General features: G+C 38.3%; 2 protein-coding genes across 8 annotated transcripts in view; one reads left to right on the top strand and one right to left on the bottom strand.

Annotated features, from left to right (window-relative positions):
• SMC4 (structural maintenance of chromosomes 4) overlaps positions 1-17091 on the bottom strand; it is a 94337-nt gene extending 77246 nt beyond the window's left edge. Inside the window, exons 1-5 of one of the 3 annotated variants that reach the window (XM_006123439.4) lie at positions 16942-17091; positions 14666-14861; positions 13356-13540; positions 12558-12749; positions 10399-10575 (exon numbers count right to left, since the gene is read on the bottom strand). In XM_006123439.4, the coding sequence (XP_006123501.1) occupies positions 10399-10575; positions 12558-12749; positions 13356-13540; positions 14666-14795 (684 nt within the window). In that variant the 5' untranslated portion in view covers positions 14796-14861; positions 16942-17091. Of the gene's footprint in view, positions 1-10398; positions 10576-12557; positions 12750-13355; positions 13541-14665; positions 14897-16458; positions 16880-16941 lie in introns of those variants that run through there. The other 2 variants (XM_075937823.1, XM_075937822.1) reach the window with 2 other exon arrangements.
• A 127-nt stretch (positions 17092-17218) lies between these two features.
• The window catches only part of IFT80 (intraflagellar transport 80), a 156124-nt gene continuing 149438 nt past the window's right edge, over positions 17219-23904 (top strand). For 2 of the 5 annotated variants that reach the window (XM_075937827.1, XM_075937824.1), the window contains exons 1-2: positions 17219-17855; positions 22575-22698. In XM_075937827.1, coding sequence (XP_075793942.1) covers positions 22659-22698 — 40 coding nt within the window. In that variant the 5' untranslated portion in view covers positions 17219-17855; positions 22575-22658. Of the gene's footprint in view, positions 17856-21623; positions 21691-22574; positions 22699-23904 lie in introns of all 5 variants that reach the window. The other 3 variants (XM_075937825.1, XM_075937826.1, XM_075937828.1) reach the window with 3 other exon arrangements.

Below are 23904 nucleotides of genomic sequence, written 5' to 3'. Positions count from 1 at the left end.
TGAGGCTTTGCTCTGGCAAAGCTTCAGAGGTGCGGGACCCCGCCACGGCTGCGGCTTTGCTCTCGGTGTCCCTGGTCTGCTGGAGACGGTACCCAGCAGACCAGAGGCACCGGGAGCAAAGCCGCAGCAGCGGGGGGGGTCCCGCGCCTCTGAGGCTTTGCCAGAGCAAAGCCTCAGAAGCGCGGCACCCCGCCGCCACTTCGGTTTTGCTCCCGGTGCCTATGGTCTGCTGGGGACCATCTCCAGCAGACCAGGGACACCGGGAGCAAAGCCTCTGAGGACGCCGGCAGCGGGACAGCCGTGGCGCGCCTGGGCTGCTGGCTTCCCCCGCGGCTTCGCGCCTGGGCTGCCCCGCTGCCAGAGCCCCTCCGCAGCTTTGCTCCGTGTCTTCCTGGTCTGCAGACCAGGGAGACATGGAGCAGCTTTTCTCGCCCCGGAGTACACGGGCAGTCTGTGTCCTCCGGGGCGAGAAAAGCCCCGGCGTATAAGACGACCCCCATTTTTGGGGGATGTTTTTTAGCATAAAAAGTCGTCTTATATGCCGGACAATACGGTACCCACTTTTCTTTATTAGGATGAAGATTCCATAAAATATGTTGCCAAGAGTTCTAAAATAAAAAGTTGGCTATAAAATGGCTAGTTTCTATGAAGAAATTGGAGGTGATTGAAACTGAACAAATATTTGAACTTACTTTTAATTTTACTAATTGATGACTTAACTGTCATTATTAGGGGTTATTTTTAGTCAGCTATTTTTATTTTGTGACAAAGTGATGAGAATGCCAGAGACCTCTTCGCTTTGCTAGATTTCTCAAAAGTGGTCTCATGGATCTGAATTGTTTCATTCTTTGAATGTATCATAGATTTAGTCTTTGTAGTAAGTAAAACTATCAGTATTTAAGAAGTGGTTGATTCAAGTGGAACTTTTCCAAGTTCATACTCACTAAAAGATGATCCTCACTTCAAACCGAATATGCAGAATAAGTAAAGTTTGCAAGACATAAGAATTGAAGCTAAGGTACAGAAGCCTCACCATTCAGATCTGCAGGCTATTTGAGGGATAATGGACATTCAGAATCTTCAAGATGTACCATCTTGTGGAGAAGGCATAATACCAACATAAACTTTAACTTCAGTCTCTTACTAGTCTCTTTCACTATTAGGTCTTCTTGAAGTGCAGGGACCAAATACCACAACCCCACCAACAGCAGCATGGATGTTGTTGCTATGTTTCTATGCCACTCTTATTTCTAAACTACAGGCAGTCCCCGAGTTACGCGGATCCGACTTATGTCGGATCCGTAGTTACGAACGGGGTTTGCTCCATGTCTCCCTAGTCTGCTGGAGACCAGCAGACCAGGGAGATGGGGAGCAAAGCCTCTGAGGACACCGGAAGCGGGACAGCTGCGGCGCATCTGGGCTGTCCGCTGCCCGCGTGCTCCGCGGCTTTGCTCCCCGTCTCCCTGGTCTGCTGTCCCGCTGCCGGCGTCCTCAGAGGTTTTGCTCCCCGTCTCCCTGGTCTGCTGGAGACCAGCAGACCAGGGAGATGCGGAGCAAAGCCGCAGAGGACCCAGGCGGCAGGACCGCGGTGCGTCTCAGTCCCCCGCCCGCATCTCCCTGGTCTGCTGGGGGGGGGGGGGGGGGGGGAGGGCGCGCAGCTAGTACTCCCCCCCTCCCCCAGCACACCAGGCTTTTCTCAGGACGCCTGTGGTAGAGCAGCTGGGGCGCTGCTGTTTGGTCCCGCAGCGACGCTCTGGGCGCTACTGGACCAACCCGGCAGCACCCCAGCTGCTCTGCCCCAGGCGTCCTGATTTAGCCGTTGCTCTGCTGCGGGCTTCCTGGAATCAGACGCTGATCAGTTTCAGCAGCAGCTGACTTGGGGACGCCTGGGGTTCTTAAGTTCAATCTGTATGTATGTTGGAACTGGCGTCCAGATTCAGCCTGTTGAAATTGATCAGGGGCTGATTCCAGGAAGCTCAGGGCAGAGCAACTCTGCCTCGGACTTCCTGTAGTCAGCCGCTGGTCAGTTTCAGCAGCGGCTGAATCTGGACGCCAGTTCCGACTTACATACAGATTCAACTTAAGAACAAACCTACAGTCACTATCTTGTACGTAACCCGGACACTGTCTGTACTGCCCTTAGAGCTGGGTTGCCGGAGAACAACAGCAGATCACTGAGTGCCCTACAAGGAGCAGTGCACAAGCAAGAGTGGCACTACCATACTATGCCATCCTTACTTTTGCACTGCTGCTGGGAGTGGATCTGACCTTAGGAGCTGGGCTCCTAGTCAGCAGCCATTGTAGAATTAAGGGTAGTAGTACCACAATCCTCCTTACAAATGCTTTTTGGGTCAGGACCTCTAGAATTAAAATACTGTGTATTTTTTATTTAAGTAGCTGGAATTATGAAATGAATTTTTAAAATCCCCTGACAGTGAAATTGGTCAGAATGGACCTGAATTTGATATGGTCCTAAATATGACCAAACAGCCACCTTCTTAAAATTGGTAAAAGTATTGATTACTTGTTATATTCATTTGATTACAATCTAATCAAATGTTAGTCTAATTCTTTTGATTTTACTTTTATAGTGGTCATGTTTTATTGTTTAATTTAATATTAATTAAAGTTATAAAAATTTATAAATCAAATTTTATAAAGTGATACCAATTCACATTTCTTTCAGTAAGCAATGCGGGTCTACGTCGCTAAGTGGATACCAATTGGACAACATAAAAGCTCGATAAACTCCCTATACTGTAGTTAGTGTTTTGTTCACATTCCCATGGCTCAGTTTGAATTTTTTATTTCAACCTTAATTTGTAAAGTCCTGAGTTTGTAATACCTGATGTTGATACATCCATACGGTATTAATTTATTTTTTAACCATTAAATTTGGGGATATGTAATCTCTAATTAACTCCAACAAAGTTTTCTGCTCAGCAATTATTGTGTGTTATTAAATGTATATATGAAATTTACTGCAGCATGCAAATTAGATTAGGAGTAAGATGATTGATAGAACTACTTCTGTTGCAGTGATTGCATTTAATAGGTTGAGCTATTGACCTGATTCCAACTACTAGCCTGCAATCATAATTTATATTGTTTAATTACACTTAATTTCTTTAGTATAGTATATGCACAAGACTTTAATGCATTAACTATATGAAAACATGAAGAGCGTGCTGGCACTATAACTCAGTTAAAAATGGTCCAATAATAAACATTACAGTTTTTAAATTATTTATTTTCAATACATTTTAAACTCAAACTAAAACATATTTTTAAAATCTTAATTCATTCTGTACTCTGAGTAAATGCTGTAAGTTCAGAGACAATGGCCTAGGTGCCTAAACACCTTCAGATAATTTAAGACCCACTTATCAGTATAAGGGCCAAAGTTTTTCTTCATATGTGACAGATAGGGTGACATTTTTCTTCGGGTTCAATACTCAGATTTAACTATGGCATTGTAACCAGTACCTCCACTAATGCCAGTAACAAGGCCAACCCACTGTAAGTCAACTAAGTAATTATTTTCTTGGTAGCTGGACATTCATATGGTAAGTTTGCATTATCACATGCAAAGGCATATTGATTTTTCAATTTAAATTCCTTTAAAAAGGAGGTTTGCTTAATATAAAAAAAGAGACCTACCAAATGCAGGGACTATAAGGTGGGAGACTTCAGTTGCCCTTAAAAGGAAAAATTGGATTGATCAAAACAGTAGCTCCCCTTTCAGATCTTGTAGGGATCTGAAATGGCCATTTAGATAAAGCTGTCTATTTTTATGCAGAGCCCACAGTGGTACATCTCTCTTGGAATATCAATCACAGCAGAGCCAAGGTCAGGATGAGGGATATTAATCCTCAAATTTATATCCAGCTGATTCATGAAGGCATTTCATCCACTGCAAAAGGAGTTCTTGATTGAATGGGTATTTTGCATAATTGAACCCTCATGATTTACTTTTTCCCTTTTGTAGCTCCTCTGAAGTAGAGAAACAGGAATTGCTTATATAGTCAACAGCAGAAGGCAATTCTAGTAAACCTTTAGATTTGCTAGGATAAAAAAACCACATGACAGAGAGGGGAAGAGAAAGAAAGAAAGAGAGAGTTTAGGTTTTATAGAAGTATTAAATATTTTGAATTTACAGAAGAGCAGGTTTTATTAAAAAGAAGTTCAGTGACACACATACTTGAATCAGATAATTCCAGACATAATTCCATGTCTTTCCCTCTGATTGTCTGTTCTGGCCTGATTTAGCAGCTGCCATTTTGAAACACACTAGAGCTAGAAGTATTGCAAACATAAAACCTTAGATGACATAACTACTAATCTTGGGTGGAGCTTTTTGCAGCAGCCAATAAAAGTTAGGTTGGGACTGAAGCAAAAAAGGCAAGATGGTAATGAGAATTGGCAGGCCACAAAATGCTGGACCAGACACGAATGATACCTTATGAATCTGGCCCTATGACTTTTGCTGATCCAGGCAAAATCTCAAACAAGTATAATTTTCAATTCTTGAAAAAGACACTGGCCACTTAGGGTATGTCTAGTCTATATGATTCTTTCATAAGAAGCTTTTTCGAAAGAATCTTTCGAAAAAGCTTCTTTTGAAAGAGATTGTCTAGACAGCCACAATGTTTTTGAAAAAGCGATCCGCTGTTTCAAAAGAGTGCACCCAGGCAATCTTGATACTCTTCCGAAAAAGCCTACTTGTGGTCAAGAATCCCTTTTTCCGAAATAGCTCTTTTGAAAAAAGGTGTTTTTCCTTGTAAAATGAGGTTTACAGCTGTCAAAACCACTTTTATCGAAAAACCCTGTAGTCTAGACATAGCCATAGAGAACTGTCATACCAGATTTTTCATTTAATTCCATTTTCTATATTCCCACAAATGAATTGAGATGACAGATTAATCTAAGACTCTAAGGAGCTGCAAACCATTAATGGCTAACATTGTGCACTCCTTGTACTGTCTCATCTCCCTTCTTATTTCTAGTTGTTCTTCCACTATGATGTTGATTGTACTAGCAAGATATTGCTTCCATGTCTTTGCTTCTTAAAAGTAACTTGCTTCAATTTTTAAGTGCAGGTGGGCAGTAAAGGGGTAAGGTGAAGAAAGAGAGAAAAATCATTAGTGCTAGAAGTATAAATACTTTGAATATTTTTTCAAAATGGAATTTTATAATGGCAGCCACACTTAACCATAACTGTTTAACTGAGATGCTTTTTTTAAAATCAAAAAAGCTCTATCCTAGGAACTCAATCCCACACACTATGAACCCTGATAAAGTAATGCTACCTTATTCTCTCCTACACAGTTGCAAGGGAGTCTCTTACACAAGTCTCACTGCTCTGAATTTAAACTCCTACAAATTTATTATTTTCCCTGTCCCATCCTGTTGGTGCCTTTTCTTAGCTTTCTTACAAGTACGTCTCATTTACTAGTCTGCAATTTCTTCACATATGCCAAAAGGGAAAATTCAGTTGATAGAAATTATGAGGATGTTTTCGCCAGTACATCCTCAGAAGATTAAGCATTACTGGGTATGGGTCGAGAAAGAAATATAATAGGTGATAGTTTATTTACATACTGAAGCAGTTCTATAACTATCTGAAATACACATTTTGAGAATGTAAGTACAAATGACTGACAGATGCACATTAGAAAACTTCCAGTGACATTCTAATTTGTTCAAACTGTGAAAATCAGAATTAACCTGTTACACTAATAGCTGAACTTTGTATAGGATAATTGTGTTCATAATCTAGCAGTGCTCCAATTTAAGATTTATCTTCGCCTGTTATTTACACATATTTTGAATATAATTTTGGAAGCTCTCTCAAGAACATCCTGTTCAGCTCTGAGCTAAACGTGATTCCTTAAATTTGACAAACTCAGAGTCTTTAGTTTTGGAATCCAAGGCAGAGATTGATTTTTTTTTAAAATTAAATGTGTTTTCTTGAGATTTATCAATCTGAAAGAGAACAGTTTGAATTACTAATCCTTCATTCTTGTTCTAAAAGTTAGCTAAAGGAAATGCAAAGTGTAAAGTCTTTCCACACCCATGTTTAATAAGACATTTAAATACAAACTCACAAACCACTCACTTTTCTAGTAATAAACAGGTTTGCTAATTATAAGAGTAACACTGTAAGCAAATGAAGATTTTATAATCTGAAAAGTCAGTTTCTGAACAAATTCAGTAAGTAATATGAGATGACACTGCCTGAATACAACTTAATTTTCTTTAGAACCACAGATTTTAAATCCAACAATATACAATAGGCATGTGTTAAACTTCAAAAAGTAGGACTTCTCAAACCATAAAATATTTCGGACGGGTTTTTTTTTTGAGAAATGTTTATCAGACTTGGAAATCTAATGGAAAATTCACTGACCTCTAACCAACATTAGATTTTAGAATACGGAACGTATAAAAGAGGCACCAATTATTATATCCCACTGCACTGGGTTCACTTCAGCATGAAGCATAACATTAAACACAGCAGGAGCACACTCTTGAATAAATCTGCATTTTGCTTATGAGCATTTTACATATAGGAATTAAGCTTTCATCTGGATTGAAACACATGTTATAAAGACATTAGGTAAAATTAATCCTACACACTGCTCACAAACTTGTCCTAAAAGCAGAAAAACAAACAACCCTGTTTCTTTACTGGAAGGCAAACTGCTCCCCCAACCAACTGACTGCCCCAATCCACTAAAAATATTTCCGAAAATATTTCTATGGCTCAACAGATAAAGGGAGATTTTAATATAGTAAACTTTTGCTAACAGCACAATCTTGTCTATCCATAAGACAAAAGTACTTTGCAATTGGCTAAAAGTTTACTAGTACACTGACGTAATCAGTCTTAACAGAATTTTAGGGATTATATATTTTAAAAAAATGCTTAAATATAACTTGAAAAATCTTAGAATTAAAACTATCAAGGTTAGAAATATATATTTTAAATAAGCTGCGTAAGAGGATACGTTCAGCACATTAAGATTATTCTGGAAATTAACTGCCAGCTATTTATTGTAGGGCTGGATTTTTCCACTTTTTAGAGGAGACTGAAGTTAATTGTGTACGGAACTGAAATCTTGTAGACAACTATTAGAATTATAATCTTAATAGTGCCCCCACCCATCACTTTCTGGTCACATTCACGTGTCTTTGCCTATCCATGAGAAGTTATGTTCTCTCAAAATCCTTCTATTTAGTTCCTTCACATCCACCATCATTCCAGAAAAACTGAAGTAAACAAGATGGCACTCCGATCCCACTGCTAATCACTATCTGGAAGAGTGTCACCATCTTGAACAAGAAGTGCAGCCTCCATAAGTATAGCATGTTGTAGCCAAAACAGCAAGTCCAGAAAGACACATTAACTAAGGTTATTTTTTAAAACCTTGCTTACAAGGGCAATGCTATAAGTTTGTATGCAGAAAAAAATTTGAGTTAATTAGCTGTCATTTACAGATTACCACCATTTTAGACCATAGATTTAAAATTTTAAAATTTTACTGAAAGAAACAGCAAGATATTGGACTTTTCTACACTCTAGCATGCTTTTATTATAAGCATTACCATGACACATTTCATTTCTGTACTATTGTATTAGATAGCCAGTGGCACATTTGAAAGGTACACCTGGACAATTTAACAGCTTACCTCCAAAATGCTAATGTTTTATAACCGTAAACTTTATTAAAAACCAAAAGTACATGGTGCTGAAGTTTAACATTGTCTCCCAGTAAAATGTTGCTAATATTCCATTGTAACTGAAGCTAGTCTTTAAATAGTTTTCAAAAGTTTAAAACCAAAATATATTTATAAAGTCTAGTTTTAGAAGGAGAATAAATTTTGCAACCAAGCTTTTAGCTCATATTAGAGGATGTAATACCCGAGTAACCTTTCTGACAAAGGCTCTTTGTTGTAAATCATACTGCGCCTACTGCCTCCCCTCCTGTCCCCAAAAACTCCCCCCCCCTTACACCACCAAAATAGGATTGCACAGAATGTAGAAAGGGTCCTTTGAAGACTGGAGGCAGAAAGGCTATTTTAGAAGTTGTACTTCAAGAGTGTTCAAAATAGCAAAGGAAAGTGGACTTGATAGAGCCATCCTAACTCACTCACATTTAACTTACTAACGTTTTCAAATATAGGTTATCTATTAAAGAAAACTAAGTAGAAATAGAAGTAGTCCAAAGGTAGATATCTTTTCTATTGAGGAATACTGAATCCAATAATTAGGAAATGAATAACTAAAAGTTCACTTAATAATAATTAGGTTATATTCTGCCTTTAATTTTCATATAAACTTTTCAATCCACACTCCTTAACTCTTTAATCAATAGCAACGAGGATAGTAATATATATTTCCAACTTATACCCTGGAACGGATCCCGCAATTAAAAATAGAATTGGGCCCTCTCTTCACAATGAGCACTACTTTTTGTTATACCCTATTTAGCTGGTCAGGATTTGAGGTATTCACCACTGGAAACTGGATTCAGAAAAACATTTTTTTCATTTAAATCTTAAACAGGAATATATTAAGTCCAGTTTCAGTTATTATAGAAAAGTAGCAACACTTATGTGGAAATGTTATTTACTAATTCTCAAATTACAGCAATACATATTTTAAGTCTGTGGTCCAACTAGCTACACTCACCCAGCCAAATAGCCCAATGTGGCTAGCGGCTAGTGTGCTGGACATCACTTCTTTAAGTGCTCAATCAAATGGAGAGCCATATTTTAAAACGTCCTTGCAACAAAGTAGTTATGCTAATAATCCTTACATTTACACAAATATTTTAGCTATGATCCCCAGCACTGTCACAGTCCCCCATTGGTAGTTATCCATTCACATGCCTTTTCAGTAATGAGTATCTATTTGAAGCAGAGTTCTAGAGACATTTGAACAGGGAAATTGACTTGCTTTATTCAAAAAGGCTATTTGCACAGAAATCCCCTGCAGAGTTAACAATAGTATTTCAAGGCCAGAAAAGAAGGGAAGGGTAAAAAGGGGGGGGGGAGGAGAGCCACTAATGTCAGTTATACAACATTCACTCCCTATTCCCATGATCAGATGAAAATAATGGAACTCAAACATAGTGGCTCCCACTTTGGTAGTCCAGAAAACTCGTATAATAGGTGAGTTTTTACTACTTATTGCCATTCCTACTTATAGCAACTTCAACAGAAATAATAGTACAAATAATACAATCTTTCGAGTTTAATTTTCAGCCCTGCTGGGGGCAAATCTTTTCTTATCTAATTATAAAGTACAACACTGAAGTTAGAGACACAAAATGCTAACTAATATGGAGATTCCAAATAGATATCCCTCTTTTAGCAGGTGGTTATTATAGGAAGGACTGCTACAAGCAAAGGAAGTTGAACAAACCCAGTGATCTATCTAGTTTGTTTTGTGATGGAAGGGTAAAACTGGAAACTCCTTTGGCAAAAATGATAGACCTGATGTATAATCTATACCTCAATTATAACAGCTAAGTTATTCTATGAAATTCATTTACATACATGAAGTCTCAGAGCAGATTCCTGAACCATTCAAGTAAATCATTTTATACGAGATTATTTCTAAACTTGGGTAAACGTGCAAAATTATTTTTTTTTAAAGCAGAGTATTATGTACATTTTCTACATGTATATTTTACTGAACTGACAAGCTAAATATGGTTTACCTAAACATCCAATTTTTTTGAACTGGGAAGCCCTGTATGATTTTGCAGGCTTAAATGGTGATGTAGAACACCAGCCCATTCACCTTTGAACCAGGAAGTGAAAGTAAGAATTACAGGACTGGTAAATTCTCTATAAAAAAAACCATTTTTTAAAAAGCTTGGATAAGCGTTTGATGTAAGCTTTACTTACTTCATTGTGCAAGGCTAATTTATGTACCCAAATACTTTACACTGCATAGACAAATCTCTCAGTATTTCACATTAGAATTAACTCAGTATTGATACATCATACCGAAAGGACAAACTAGTTGCTGAATCTCTGCCACGCTTAAGCAGCACAATAATATTGGGGTTAAGATTTACATTACTACACCAATATTTACGTGCTGCTAGGGCGGAACAAGTATAGCAATTCTTCTATTCATCCAAATTTCAGGAACACGCTTGGCAGCACAAACCTTTGGACTAGAAGTATCTTCAGCTGTTTCTCTTCCTTAAATTTCCAAAGCAGCAAATAATGATTCGCATTTTTGCTAAAGCATGCAAACCATGATGTGCTGCTAGAGTACTTTAAGGTCTCAAATATAAGGCTCAAAATACCTAGACAGATTTACTTTGTTAGGAGGTCAAGAAAAGTTATATTTTTAGACTCATAACTAACAAGACTTACTTGTAAAATTAAGAATCTATTATGGTCCAGGTCAATCCCATGGCTTCGAAGCAGAATACCAACATCTTTGAATGTTTTCTTCTTTCCACTGATGTGATAGACAGAAGAATTATCTCTGTAGGCAGTTCTAGATACGCAGAAATTGCTGTTGGGAATGACTTCATAATCATCCCCTTCCTGTTTTGAGGAAAAAACAAAACCAGAAAAACAATTGTTAGTATTAAGTCACAAGCTTACTTCAAATTTTATAGTTAAGTGCAATTTTACCCTCATGTTCAGGCTTTTACAAGGCAACTGTACCCTACTTCCCAGTTCTATTGAAGCATAATAAATCTCAAAGCATGTACACATCACTAAACATGCAACATTTTTGCTTCCAAAAAACAACATAGAAGAACTCTATAGAGTTTAAATTGAGTGGGCCTTAATTTTATGCCTCTTCCTCCTCTCATCCTAGCTACTGCTTTAAAAGACCATAGTCTCTGTTTAGCATCTAATGGCAGATTATTTTCTGACTACAGTCTCCATGCTTATTGAAAAAGAAAAACCTTGTGCAAATTCAGAGAGGCTACTTCTTTTAAACTTTATATTAGGAAGCCTTGAGTGTTTTAACAAATTGCTGTCTTATTTTTGACTAACGTAAAGCTTTTTTTTTTTAAACCAGGGCTAGAAAAAAATTGTTACTTCAGCTAAGTTCTTCTGAAGCTATGATACAAATAAAAGATACAAAGACATAGTAAAAACAGACATATTGAACAAGTGTGTACATCAACATGTCCGTTTTTGTCATGTGTCTCATACATAATGTTTTTGTAGCTGGTCAAAAGATCTTTGCTTTACCCGAAAGCAACTTGATGTCAGTTTTACTGTACTTTTAAAAAAGAAGTTTTAAAGAAACATGCATCAGATAAAATTTTAGGAAGTGGTCTACCACTAAAATGGAATAGCCCCCTCCCCCCAAAATAAAATCCATTTACAAGTTGCTTTACTTCATGAAATTAGCTTGTAGATATTATGCAGATACAAAGGAAAGCCACAATAAATTTAAATATTGGAGAATACTATTACATAAGACAAATAAAATATTTACTTTTATTTATACATTGTTTAATTCAGACAAACAGTGCTTCAACTAAAAATGCATTAAGAGTGTTTTTACAATACCCTTGCCTGGAATCATATTCTGCTAATCTATTAACTAAAATCTTGTGACTTTCAAGAAGCTTTTTATGATTTACATCAGAGGGCAAGTACTCCTCCCCTTTTTTATTTCTTCAATTGCATGCACAAAATAATCCCAAACAACATTTTTTGAACAATTACTACATGAACAATGTTGAAAAAAATTATTGAAAAGTGTCAGAATGCTTTAAGTAAAAGCTATACATAACAATAAATCAACAATACTATATAAAAAGACCATATTAAGTAAAGAGGAACACAAAATAGATGTCTTAAATATTTATTTTTCTCTTTTGGTTGAAATAAATGTCAGTTCAATTTCTTATCCTTAATATTTCAGAAAATGTTTAGTCTTACTGGGTGAAAATCTTATGATTGCTTAAATTGATAACGTACTGTAAAAATAGCATCTGCATATTATAAGAAAAATTTAAGCTACTGTTAGTTGATATTGAAGAAGTAAATATCTAAGAATGATAGGTGTAAAAATTTAGTTTTTAAATCCTTAAATCTTAAAAAAAAAATCTGTGTAATGCATGTTACAATTTAGAACACGTCTACCTGGTCTCAGAGAGATAAAATAAAGTATTAATGAAATCAGTTGCATGAAATCCTAAAAGTGTCTTTTTTTTTTTTTTTAAAAGAACATTTCTAATATGACCTGTTGGTAGAATATATTTCTTAACTTTAAAATAATGTATTAGCAAACACTGGTCATCCAGAAGTTCTACTGAAAAGTTGTGTCTACTCAAAGTGGAAAGTAAGCACTACAAAGAAACAAATCTGCTTGAAATTGTATACTTTTTCAGCCAGTTAGTTTGAGGCATTCTACTTCATAAAGGTGAATGGATCACACGGGCAAGTTTTTCCATCCCAAGTTCCACTTTAATAAAGAGATTAAAATGTTAAATTCCCAAATCCTTAAAAAAGGGGAAAGCCTCAGTATGGTATTTATTTAAAAACTGAAGACTACGTACCTTGTCAATGATCTTTTGAAAGTGAACTTCAACAGTACAACTCTGTATGTTTTTGTGTTCATCAGAATTATGGATCAGCACAGAGAGCTTTTTGGATCTGATTTTTTGTGCCCGATACCCAAATACAAAGAGCATTGAATCAATGACATTGGATTTTCCACTGCCATTTGGTCCAATAATACAAGAAAAACGCTGCATAAGAGAAAGAAACAACATTCAAATTTACAATAGACACTAGCTAATTTGCTTCATCTACTTCATTTGTGGACAGCTTAAAATACTGTTATTTCTACTGCAGGAAATTGCAGACTATTGGGAAGCTTAGTTTTTACTGCCAAGGGGGAGAAAAGAGTACAACCTATTCAAAACACACCTCCGGTGAGCTCAGATTTCGAAGTTTTATCCTGCAGACTCAGAAAGCTATATTGTACCCAATAAGCATGGTTTATAAAGAAACAAGTTCATAATTAACCACATAATTTGTGTTTATTTATGATTTAACCCTTTAACGTTGTTCAGTAAATCAAATAAAGCAAAGAAGATATATACTTAAGTTGTGGTTTACTTCTAATTCAAGCATGGCACAGTATCAAAAACTTAAACTTTGCCTGTAAGTAATTTATTATTCTTTAAATAAAATATAAGTATCGTCCTTAAAGCAATTCTCACTTTTCTGTATTAAATATTTAAAATATAAAGTTATTTGCAGATAAATTGTGTTCACAGTACTGTAAGGAGTACTAGACACACAACAAAATGCTACTTCAGTTTAGAAGTTGCTTGAAATAGAAAAAATACCTTATGAAAAGGTCCCAGAATTTGCTCTCCTGCGTAGGATTTGAAGTTCTGGTTTACAATATGAGTTATCATGAGGCGAGGAGCTCCAGCTTCATTGGTCATTGCTGGAGGTGGGGGAGGAGAGATGCTACTCAAAATCTCTTCTAAACTTCGATTATCAAGTTCCCCATTTCCATTTGAGTCAGCTAAAGTCATTCAAAATAAAAAGAAAGAAAACTATGTGTCTCAATGACGAGAGAGACCTTCTAAATGCCTATTTCAAGTAGAAAGTGTAAAATTTGCTTCTAAGCAAACTAAAAATCTATACTTTCACTTTAAATTATTAAAACTGAACGTAAGTGGAGTTAAAGCACCTTTCTTACAAAGAGCTATTTTTTTTAGAAAGTATCTACTTTAGATATTTATGATGCCCCATTCTCTTCACTAGTAGGGTTTACTCTTTGATTACATAATTCTTATTCTAAACACTTTACAAGGCAGGATGCAATAACAATAGTTACATTTTAAAAAGCCTATAAATCCCTACAAATGGACAAAGTCTTTCTAATTAATAACTGGACAGCCACATTTCAGGCATGCTCACACACACTGTAAGGAGGAGGAGATGTGGGGACTGCTGAACAATGCCCTGAAAACTGTAATGACAGCACAACTCATTCTTGAAAGGCAGGAAGTTTGTTACGAAAACAAACTGGCCCCTTGGTTTTCAATTATAGTTTTAAGTAAAACCATTTTTCAACTGTTAAAAGCAACTTTTTCTTTAAGTAGACAACTATTGACATCACTTTCCACATATTAACCATTTATCAAACATGTTACTAAAATAACATCACATACATGGCTACCTGAAAGGTTTTTTTTATTTCCAGCAGAAAATCAACTAACAAATTTTATGTAGGGTATAATTGCTTAAAAGTCATTATTTGAAGAATGTAAAGTAGTTGCCACATACTCTAACCCCAGATAAATCCCACAATATGGGATTTCATGTAGCTAAAATAATCCTGCTATCACAATTGTAAGACAATGTAGTAAGAATATGAAATCTAGGCTTAGTTGGAAGAAACATCGCTACAACAGCATTTTTACCTAAACTAAAGCACCAATGCAAACTCCTTAACTCTTTCAAAACCATATTTGCAGTTTTAAAATCAAATTTAAATTAAATTTGTCAAAATAAAATTACAATATCCCTTCCTAGAAAGAAGCTGAATCTGAACTGCAGCAGCCCTAAGTTCAGCAAGCTCCTATCAAGACACATCATCACTAGATTTATATGCAGGGTACATCAGAATCATATCAACACTTACCTTGCTGAGATGCTTCACTGAGGCTTGTGTCAGCTTCTTTTCCCACTTCCATATCACTGGTGGGTTCCTCCAAGGGTTCTTTCCCTTTTTGACGGGCTGCAGTGGAGGTTTTGGTGCTCTTGCTTGGCATGCTTTCTGCTGGCCGTTCCCCTCCGATTCCAAGCAATCAAACTACCCAAGGGATATGTCTCCTTTGCTAACACAAACAAGAAAAACCCCATGACCCAAGTGCTGGGCGTATCACCCGTTAAGGGCTATGACTGTGCATGTGTCTCCAAATGACTACTAAGAAGCTAAAATCCAAATGAATTTCAAAAATACTCAGGATTTCAAACAAAAACTAAAAAACAGCTTAGTTACCATTATTTTAAAGTTCCTTTAAAAGTTAGCTTTATCGCCCTGACTTATTTAAGTAAGGACATCCATCTACTGATATCCACATTCTGATGTGGCAACATGAAAACATAACATATAAATTCAAATAAAGAAAAATTATGACAGGTGTTATTTCAGAAATAAACACTGAATGAACAGGCCACGCAGATATATATACTTGAAGTACATATTTTATAGTATACACATCCCTCCTAAAGATTTTCTACCAAGAATTTTCAGTAACCCTATCTAATAATATTGAAATACTATTTCCAATGTATAGACAGTCTCTAGTCCAAAGGACATACTGAAATGTTTGTCTGCTAGAAATGCAGCTAAATGCTCACACTTAAAAGCAGCACACCAAATGAAAAGCAAATTAAATATCAAACAGATTTGATGTTAATGCTTGATCAAGAAAAACAACAGTAAAAAAGTCCATCACAGAACATATTGGCAGGTGCCACCCCCCGCCCCCAAGAATAAAAGGTAGTTCAGGAGAAAGATGAAAACCAAGAAACCTGAAGTAGTAAAATATTCTCCCCCAAAGTCTAAATTACTCTATCACAGCAAGTGGTGGATTTAGCTTGGAAAAAAGCAGGCAAGAAAGTTTATGACATGGTTGGAAAGTCATCTTATAATGGGTGACAATCATTTGACATTTTCAGTCCATCCCCCACCCCGAGTCTTTCATTTGGGATGGAGAAAGGGGATCCCATGAAGAAGTGTAAAGATAGAAGATGAATTCATTTTAAGGCAATTTGAGTATATGCTACCTCCATTTTTTATAATAAATTCTACAGATGTTTTTACACTTATTGAAATTGAATAGCATAAACATACAAAAATATTGAAAATAGATTGAGAGTAATTTACAACATAACTGTAATAATCTTTTAAATCTGAGTTCCCCAGCATCTTAATCTGGATCATCTTGCCAAACATGAATAACTAACTAGTTACTCCCTGATAATCTAATAAGTATTTATGCTCAAACCCAAAGCCCTGACATTTAAAAAAAATAAAAAATGTGTTTCTTAAAAGCAACACTTAATGACCTGCAATTAAGTGTAAGTCTCACTTCGACAGGGAATTTTAAAGACGACTCCCCATTTGGAAGAGATTCAATTTCAGGGCAATAACTGATGTCAGCGAGAAGAGACTGTGCTGTACATCTCCCTGAGAATTGTTTTGAAATCAACCAGTCATCCTAAGCTCCCCACAGCCCCTTGTTCTGAATCTATAGGAGTTTCCCCAGAGTATAGTTGAAAATAAAATTATAAACAAGTCCTTAGTCTAAAGACAGTTTAAAAACCAGGCCTCTGAAGTTCTCAAGAAACTATATCACAAACTTGTTACTGTGCCCCTTCCAGTGACTGGTATCTGATGAATAGGTCCCCATAGGTACATAAGGATACAACGGGGAATCCACTCTGTTCCATAGATTGCAGTGAACCCCCCCCATGATTTGCTAGATATAATCCTGGTGGAGAGGTCGCCGCCCGGGGGCCAGAATCACATCTCTTCTATACGGTGAGGAGTCCTCGGGCAGGGCAAATTACAATGGGGTGGTACGACAGTCGCCCCACCCCGCGGGGCTGCAGGTTACAGAAGTGGGAAAAGGAGCCGCCGTCTTTCGCTCTCCCGAAGGGGTGGGGGGGAATGGAAAAGAAACGGAGGGGGAAATTAAGACCACCGCCCCTGCTCCCGCCAAGGCAGCTTACGTAGGAAATCTACAGCTTTCCCCCTGGCAGGCTCCATAGGGAGGTTCCCCAGCTCCAGTTACAGGGAAGCGAGCCCCCCAGCTCCACCTGTCCCCAAATTATTAGGTACTTTGCTGGAAGCGCTGCTGGTCGAGCCGCCCCAAGCCTCGCAGTCCTGTCAGCGGGCAGAGCTAGTACCTGGGACGCGGAGCAGGCGGCCAGCTACCCCGCCAAGATTTCGGATGACGCTGGCTCTGGAGAGTGCGGCTCTTGCCTGCTGCAGCTTGGCGGCTTCTACACTCGAAAATGGCGCCCAAACGCTAAACTCGAACCGAAATTCGTTAGAAACGCGCGAAGCATGCTGGGTACAGAGGGGGACGGCCCTCGGCCTCCCACAGGTTTGAAAGGAGGAAAAAAGTCCTCCGGCGCCATATTGTTTTCCGTTATTGCGCGGAGCAGGGTACTAATAGAATAAAACCATTTACATTGTTTTGGTATTTTTTTTAATTTAAAGCAAACTAAAAGACCGTTATTGAAAGGTGCCTAAACGGGGAAAAATCCTACAAATTTAAATCAGACGATGGATTAACGGGAGGAGCTCGGTTGCTTAGTAACTGCCTGAGGCGATAGCGGACGAAATTTAACAAGATTTAAAAAAACTAACAAAGAACATTTAATATTTTTAAAAGATATTAACAGACGGGTGCGGTGACGTCAGCGACTTGTCACCTGGTTTGGGAGGGTCCGTTAGGTGGAGGGGGGAAGTACGGAAGTCTCGCGCGGGGATACGCGCAGGAATGTCGCGGGAAGTCGCTATAGAGACAGCGCAGCTTCTCTGCGGGAGTGGCTAGCAGCGCGGAGAGGAGTGAGACTAGTAAGTGGTCTCGTTGAGTTCCCTCATTCCCTCCCCCCCGCGTCAGGAGTTCTTGGTCAGCCTGAACTGGGGAGGAGGAAGTTTGTCAAATCCGTGAGGGGCTGGGAGCTGCCTACGGCTGGGAGTGACTACTAGCCGGAGCACCAGCGACAGGATCCTGCTCTGGAGAGGGTTCTCCACGCCCTCCGCTCTCCCAACCGGATTTAGACCCCTTAGACGGACCAGCTTCATTGGACAGGTAAATTGATAAGAGGGGGAAGCCCTTCCAGCTCTCCCTTTAACTGGGCTGGGAGTGACTATTAGCCGGAGCACCAGCGACACAGGAACAATCTTTATAGTGGGGCTGCTGAAAGCTATTGAAACAAACTAAATTCCGTATAAAACGAAAGCTACTTCAAGGAGATATAGCATTACCCTTAATTCCAGCATTTATACCCTGTCCTGGGAAAGTGGAAGGAGAAGCCCTCTAACCTTGTAATGCAACGGACTGGAGAGGCAGCCCATAACTTCTATGGGGAAACTGGGAGGGAGGAGCCTCGCCAAGAAAGAGCTAAGGGAACAGTTTATCCTAGTTTGTGTTACGCGATCCCCCACAGCCTGCCTTGAAGGAAGGGAACGGTAGAATTGCTGATCTCTCTCCCGTGGTGTCAAACCAGTTCTAAAGCAGTGGCTAATGTAGTCTGTTCTTACTACATTTAAAAGGCAGAACCACAACGGGGTAGGTGCAGAACCTGGTGCAAGCCAGGACTCAGCAGTTCCGGCTCACTCCAGGTCCCTGACTTTTGCCTCTTCCCGCCCCCTCCCACTTACTGTGGAGACAGTGCTGGGGGAGGAAACTGGCTTTTAAGGACCTGAAAAAGGCTGGGTAAATCTAGTGTAATGTGGAACATGGAATATGTTGAAGAGTGGGATTAAGCTATGTAAGGGGGTTTATGTGGGTTATTATAGGTACAGGACTCTGCCTGGGGCATAATGAAATGAAGTTGTGCAGGAGGCCGGACTGTGGGGGAAAGCATGTAAAACACTGAGCTCTGTAGTGGGGCCAACGGTGGATAAAATATTGCTGGTATCTCTCTGAACAATTGTTGCTATTAATAAGTTTCTTTTTAATAACAAAAACATTGTTAGAGTTTAGGATAGGGATGTTAAAGGTTAAATGATTACAGTTAACTGGTGGGGGTTGCCCCAGCCCATCTGGAGCAGCCCCACCCATGCTCATTTAATTGGTTAACTGGTTAAACATAAATGGGGTTTTACATCCTTAGTTCAGGATACTCAAATGAAAAATCTTACAAATACCAAAAAAAGGACTAGTTAAAGCAACATTCTTTCATAATTATTAATGTCTATTAGGGTAATGTTAACTTGTGGGTAATCAGCTAGTCAAGTAGTCAGTGGAAATTCCATTGACTAGTCAATAAGGAGAAAAACTGCAGAGCCGTACTGCGGCTTTGCCTTTTAAATGTATTAAAAGCTGCTGGGCTCTTAATACATTTAAAAAGCAGAGGTGCAGCAAGGGGGACTAGGAGCAAGCTGGGAATCAGCTCTGCCTCTGCCTCTGCCTCCTGTGCTCTTCCTCCCCTTCTTCTTTCACCTTCCCCACCCCTGATGCCTCTCTAATAGAAGCAGCAAGGGTGCGGGGAAGTGACCATATGCTTATCAGGTAGTCAACTAGTCGCTTACATCCACAATGTCTATTGTCCTATAATTCAAATGCAATCACAGACATACCATTTGCATAACACAAACTTCCTTGCTTGATTATTTAGAGAGAAAATTAAATATGGCAGTCTTAAAAAAATTAGGGTTTGATAAAATACATTGTGAATGTATGGTGACTTTTTGTGTATTTAGAGATCTATCACATATTTAGACCTAAAATACCAGGCTGCACAAAGATGAGACGGTTTAAGGAGCCAATTCGGAGAGGCACCTTCTACTGAGTCCTCTCCGCTCCAAGTACCTAATGGGATTAGGATTTAAATTAGTTTGTCATGATATTGCAAAATCTCACTAGACAGAATCCTTTGTCACTAAGGGGAGAGGGTATAAAACTATTCTATTCATTAATTGGAGGCTTCAAATCATGCTCACATTCTAAATTTTGACCCTGGCTATATTAAGACTTGGTCTCTGTAGACAGAAAAGTGTTATTTGGACATTAAAAAAGCCTACAGTAGGTAATTTTTAGATTTTATGATTATAAAGAATACCACCTGAATGAAAAATAATCTGAATTAATGAAGTGCTAACTTCCTGCTTCTGCAAATGGGCCACCTAAAACAGCAGTATACAGATATGAACTAGCACATTCATTTACGTATCAGCGGGAAGCTAAAGGAAAGATCAGGCTAACACAACTACCTCTCTATTACTTTCAACATGGAGGGGAAGCTGCATTCGTATGTGACTGCAAAAACAGTGATACGTTCTATGGCGTCTTAAAGATTAACACAGTGGTCCCCAATCTTTTGGGACTGCCGCGCGCCCGGGGTGGGGGCCGCCCATGCGCCGCGCACCTGGAGGTGCAAGAATGGCTTGGGCAGGCCCTGGTCACTCGACAGGCGCACATAAATGCCCTGGTGGGCGCCATGGCGCCTGCGGGCACCGCATTGGGGACCAGTGAACACATTTCTTCATGCATAAGCTTTTGTGGCCAAATAAATCTGTTAGACTTTAAATTGCCACTGGGCTCCTTGCTGTCTCTTCATCTAAGTGGTGAGACACCCTAATGCTGTCAGGCACTATTATTAACTGTTTCTATGATGATCTTTTTATCAGACACCTTCAGATAGTGTTGCTGATGAGAAGAGAATTCAAGCCCATTCCTCCCCTTCCATTAAAATCCTCTTCATCCTTGCTTTACAGTGTTAGAGGAAAGAAAAGATACATCCTCCTTCTCTGAGCCAAAAGCCTCAAGCCTTTAAGATATCTTTTATTGTTCATTGTACTTAACGTTTGCTTGTGTCTGGGTTAAATTCAAAGTTGTAGTGACTAACAGTGGTATCTAAATACTATACACTGCCCTCTGAAAGTTTTTGGTGGTCTCAATCAACATGCCCTTTAATTTTTTTCCCATCCACATGTGATTTTTTTTTTTCCAGCCTGGTACAGAATAATTGTATGTGCATCGAGGCATGTACACAACCAGTAGAAACAAAAGCCAGCTGTGAGCACTCTTGCTAACCAGCTAGGTAACATTTGAATTTCTCCTGAGCAGTCACACAAACACATAGGGAACACTGGTCTCAGTCCAGTTCCTAATGAATAAATGTGCATAGTACCATTTGTGGGTTTTATGATAACTAACATCTTTTTTAAAAAGAAAAGGTGGGTGAGAACATCTTTTATTGGACCAACTTATGTCAGTGAGAGAGACAAGCTTTGGAGTTTGTGCCATACTCAAACAAATGTCTACTGAGCTTGTGCAACAGTTTTGAGGTTCATAACTTGATCAGACTTGGGTAAATTTTCATGAGGGTGGCAAATGTCACATCCCTGACACCAAGGAAATACCTTATCCACCCAAATGTCAAATCCTTGCCTGAAAGCATAGAGGTAATAGAGCTTCTAGACAAAACATTTGTAGTATTATTTTAAACGTGGACAAAATAACATTTATCTCATAGTTTCATTCTTGGAAATGGCTAAATGGTTCTAATTAAAACTTTATTTAAAAAAAAAATCTGAGGCAGATACCTAGGATGGAAAATTTTAGTCCCTTAGTGTCCAATCAGTTCTGAAACAGTAGCCGCTATAGTGGCTATAGCTATAGCGAACTAGCTACACTCAACCGGCCAAATAGCCACATGTGGCTAGTGACTAGAGTGTTGGACACCATGGCTTTAGTCGGTATAGTTAAAGTTTGGCAAGTTGTAAGCAACTGAAAACAAGATCTTAGTGGGAAGCTTTCAGGAAGTATTAGCAGCAATTATCCTTACCCTGTATTGACAAGGCATGATATCTTTATACTCTGGTTTCTCTCTCTGATTTTTCTTGCATTTAGGTGGTTTGTGATTCCAGACCATTCATAAAGATGATTCTGCAAGCCTAATGTCAGAGTATTCTCTAAGGTTGCACAATTTCAACATAAATTATTACAGTTAAGCAGTTCTAGTATCACTTGTTCTTTAAATGGCTTAGTATGTTCACTTTAATTATCTCCCTTTCCACACTGTAGATGCACATAGCATTTTCTCCTGCCAATGTTGTCCCTGCCCACTGTGGTACCCATTGCATAATTCTGAACATAATTCTCTTAAGCAGGTGCATAGCATGGAAGAAATCCTATATTTAGAAGCATATTGTATTTTAAGCATATGCAATATGTGCGTATTTTGGACCAGATCATCAGTTGTTGTAAATAAACATAACCCAGTTAAAGTCAGTATAGACACTGTTTATTTAAACCAGCTGAAGTTTTGGTCAAATATGCAATTTAATAATTATATCGGAGCGAGAGAGGCTTAAATCATTTTCTTTATTAGTCTGCCAGTTTATTCCAGTGATAGATTTTTTTGTTGTTCTGTACTGCCCATGGAAAGGTGCATACATATTTGTATGAACATGACAATGACTAGCTATGGTGTCTTAAGTTCAACTTGCCTCAGCTGGCATGTGATCAAGATTCATCACTGAATTTGGTCCACTAGTTTGGATCATTAGCTTTTCTTCCCCAAATTAGAGTACTAGTGAGGCATGCGACATGAACATTAATCAATGCCCCCAAGTAGTCAAGAATTACCACCAAACCTATTGCCTATAGCTGTCCTTTTGTGAACACCATCACTTATATTGCTCACCTATGCCTAGTTGAGGACTTTGTGTGAATTGTATTGCTGGCATTCTCTAGAACACATGTATGATGTTAATTGCTTTTATACATTTTATTGTGGATATTTTGATATTTTCCTTTTTAATGGTTGTTACTCATAACATTTTTTAAAAATCTTTACAGCTGAAAACTAACCAGTGAAAGAAACCATCTTTTATTCTTTTTAATGTTTCATCTGGACTAGCAGAACCAAGACCTTTAGAAAGAATGAGGCTGAAGACATCACTCTTAAAGGAACCAAAACATATCCTTTGTCTCAAAATAAAATATTTGTTTTACACTGCATTCTTTGTAAAATAGTATTATGTTAATCATTTTCTAGTAAAATCATAGACTCCTAGAACAGGAGGGGACCTCAAGAAGTCATCAAGTCCAGTCCCCTGCTCTCACCGCAGGACCAAATACTGTCTAGATCATCCCTGACAGGTGTCTGTCTAACCTGCTCTTAAAGATCTCTAGTGATGGAGATTCAACGATCCCTCTAGGCCAGTGTTTCTTAAACTGTGTTCACCAAAAGATTTTGGTGTTCCTCATTTAAAAAAAAATTGTTTGGTGTTCCTCAGTCTTAAAAAGTTTAAGAAACACTGCACTAGGCAATTCATTTCAATGTTTAACCACCGTGACCGTTAGGAAGTTTTTCCAAATGTCCAACCTAAACCTCCCTTGCTGCAATTTATGTGATGTGATTGTAAAGACGGTGCAAAATTACTTTACAAATTCTGGAGACTTAATTTTTTAAAGATTGTTACTGTTTTCTGCAAAACTGTAAAGGCCCAGTACTGCAAGTTGTTGAGCACCTCAAGTAGAGTTCTTGGTATCTTCCATTTTCAGTAACTTTTGTTGGAATCTAGGGTGTTCAACATCTTCTACAAAGTGTCAAGATGTTGCAGGAAAGCTTTTTAATTGTCCCTTCACATACCCCTGCGGCTTCTTTTAGCGGATTAAATGTTGCAAGATTTTCTTTTGTGGTAAATAATTGCATTCGTATATCAATTTGTGTGCAATAAGACTAAAACAAGAGCACCAAGAAGTGTATACTTCCTTATTACTACAACCCTGTAACTCTTTCACAAGCAGTGGAGATTCATTTGACACTGCTATAATAAAAACCACAATCTGGTTAAATGTGGTTTTGACTTTGGGCAGGTCAACACAGCAGGGCTAAAGCCAAAATAAGCTATGCAACTTGAGCTACATCAATTGCATAGCTTAAGTCGAAATAGCTTATTTCAGCTTTTGGTGCTGTCTATGCATCAGGAATTCCAAGAGAGAACACTCTTCCTTCGACTTCCCTTACTCCTTGTAAAATGAGGGTTATGGGGTTGGAGTAAGAAATTCTCTAGCTCGACATTTTGTCAAAATATTATGTCAAAATAATGGCTTACTGTGTAGATGTGGACTATGTTATTTTGGAGTAACGTTAGTTATTCCAAAATAACACTGCTGTGTAGAC

This window comes from Pelodiscus sinensis, chromosome 10 (genome assembly GCF_049634645.1).
Source record: "Pelodiscus sinensis isolate JC-2024 chromosome 10, ASM4963464v1, whole genome shotgun sequence".
NCBI lineage: Eukaryota > Metazoa > Chordata > Testudines > Trionychidae > Pelodiscus > Pelodiscus sinensis.
This window is presented reverse-complemented; position numbering and strand designations above follow the sequence as displayed.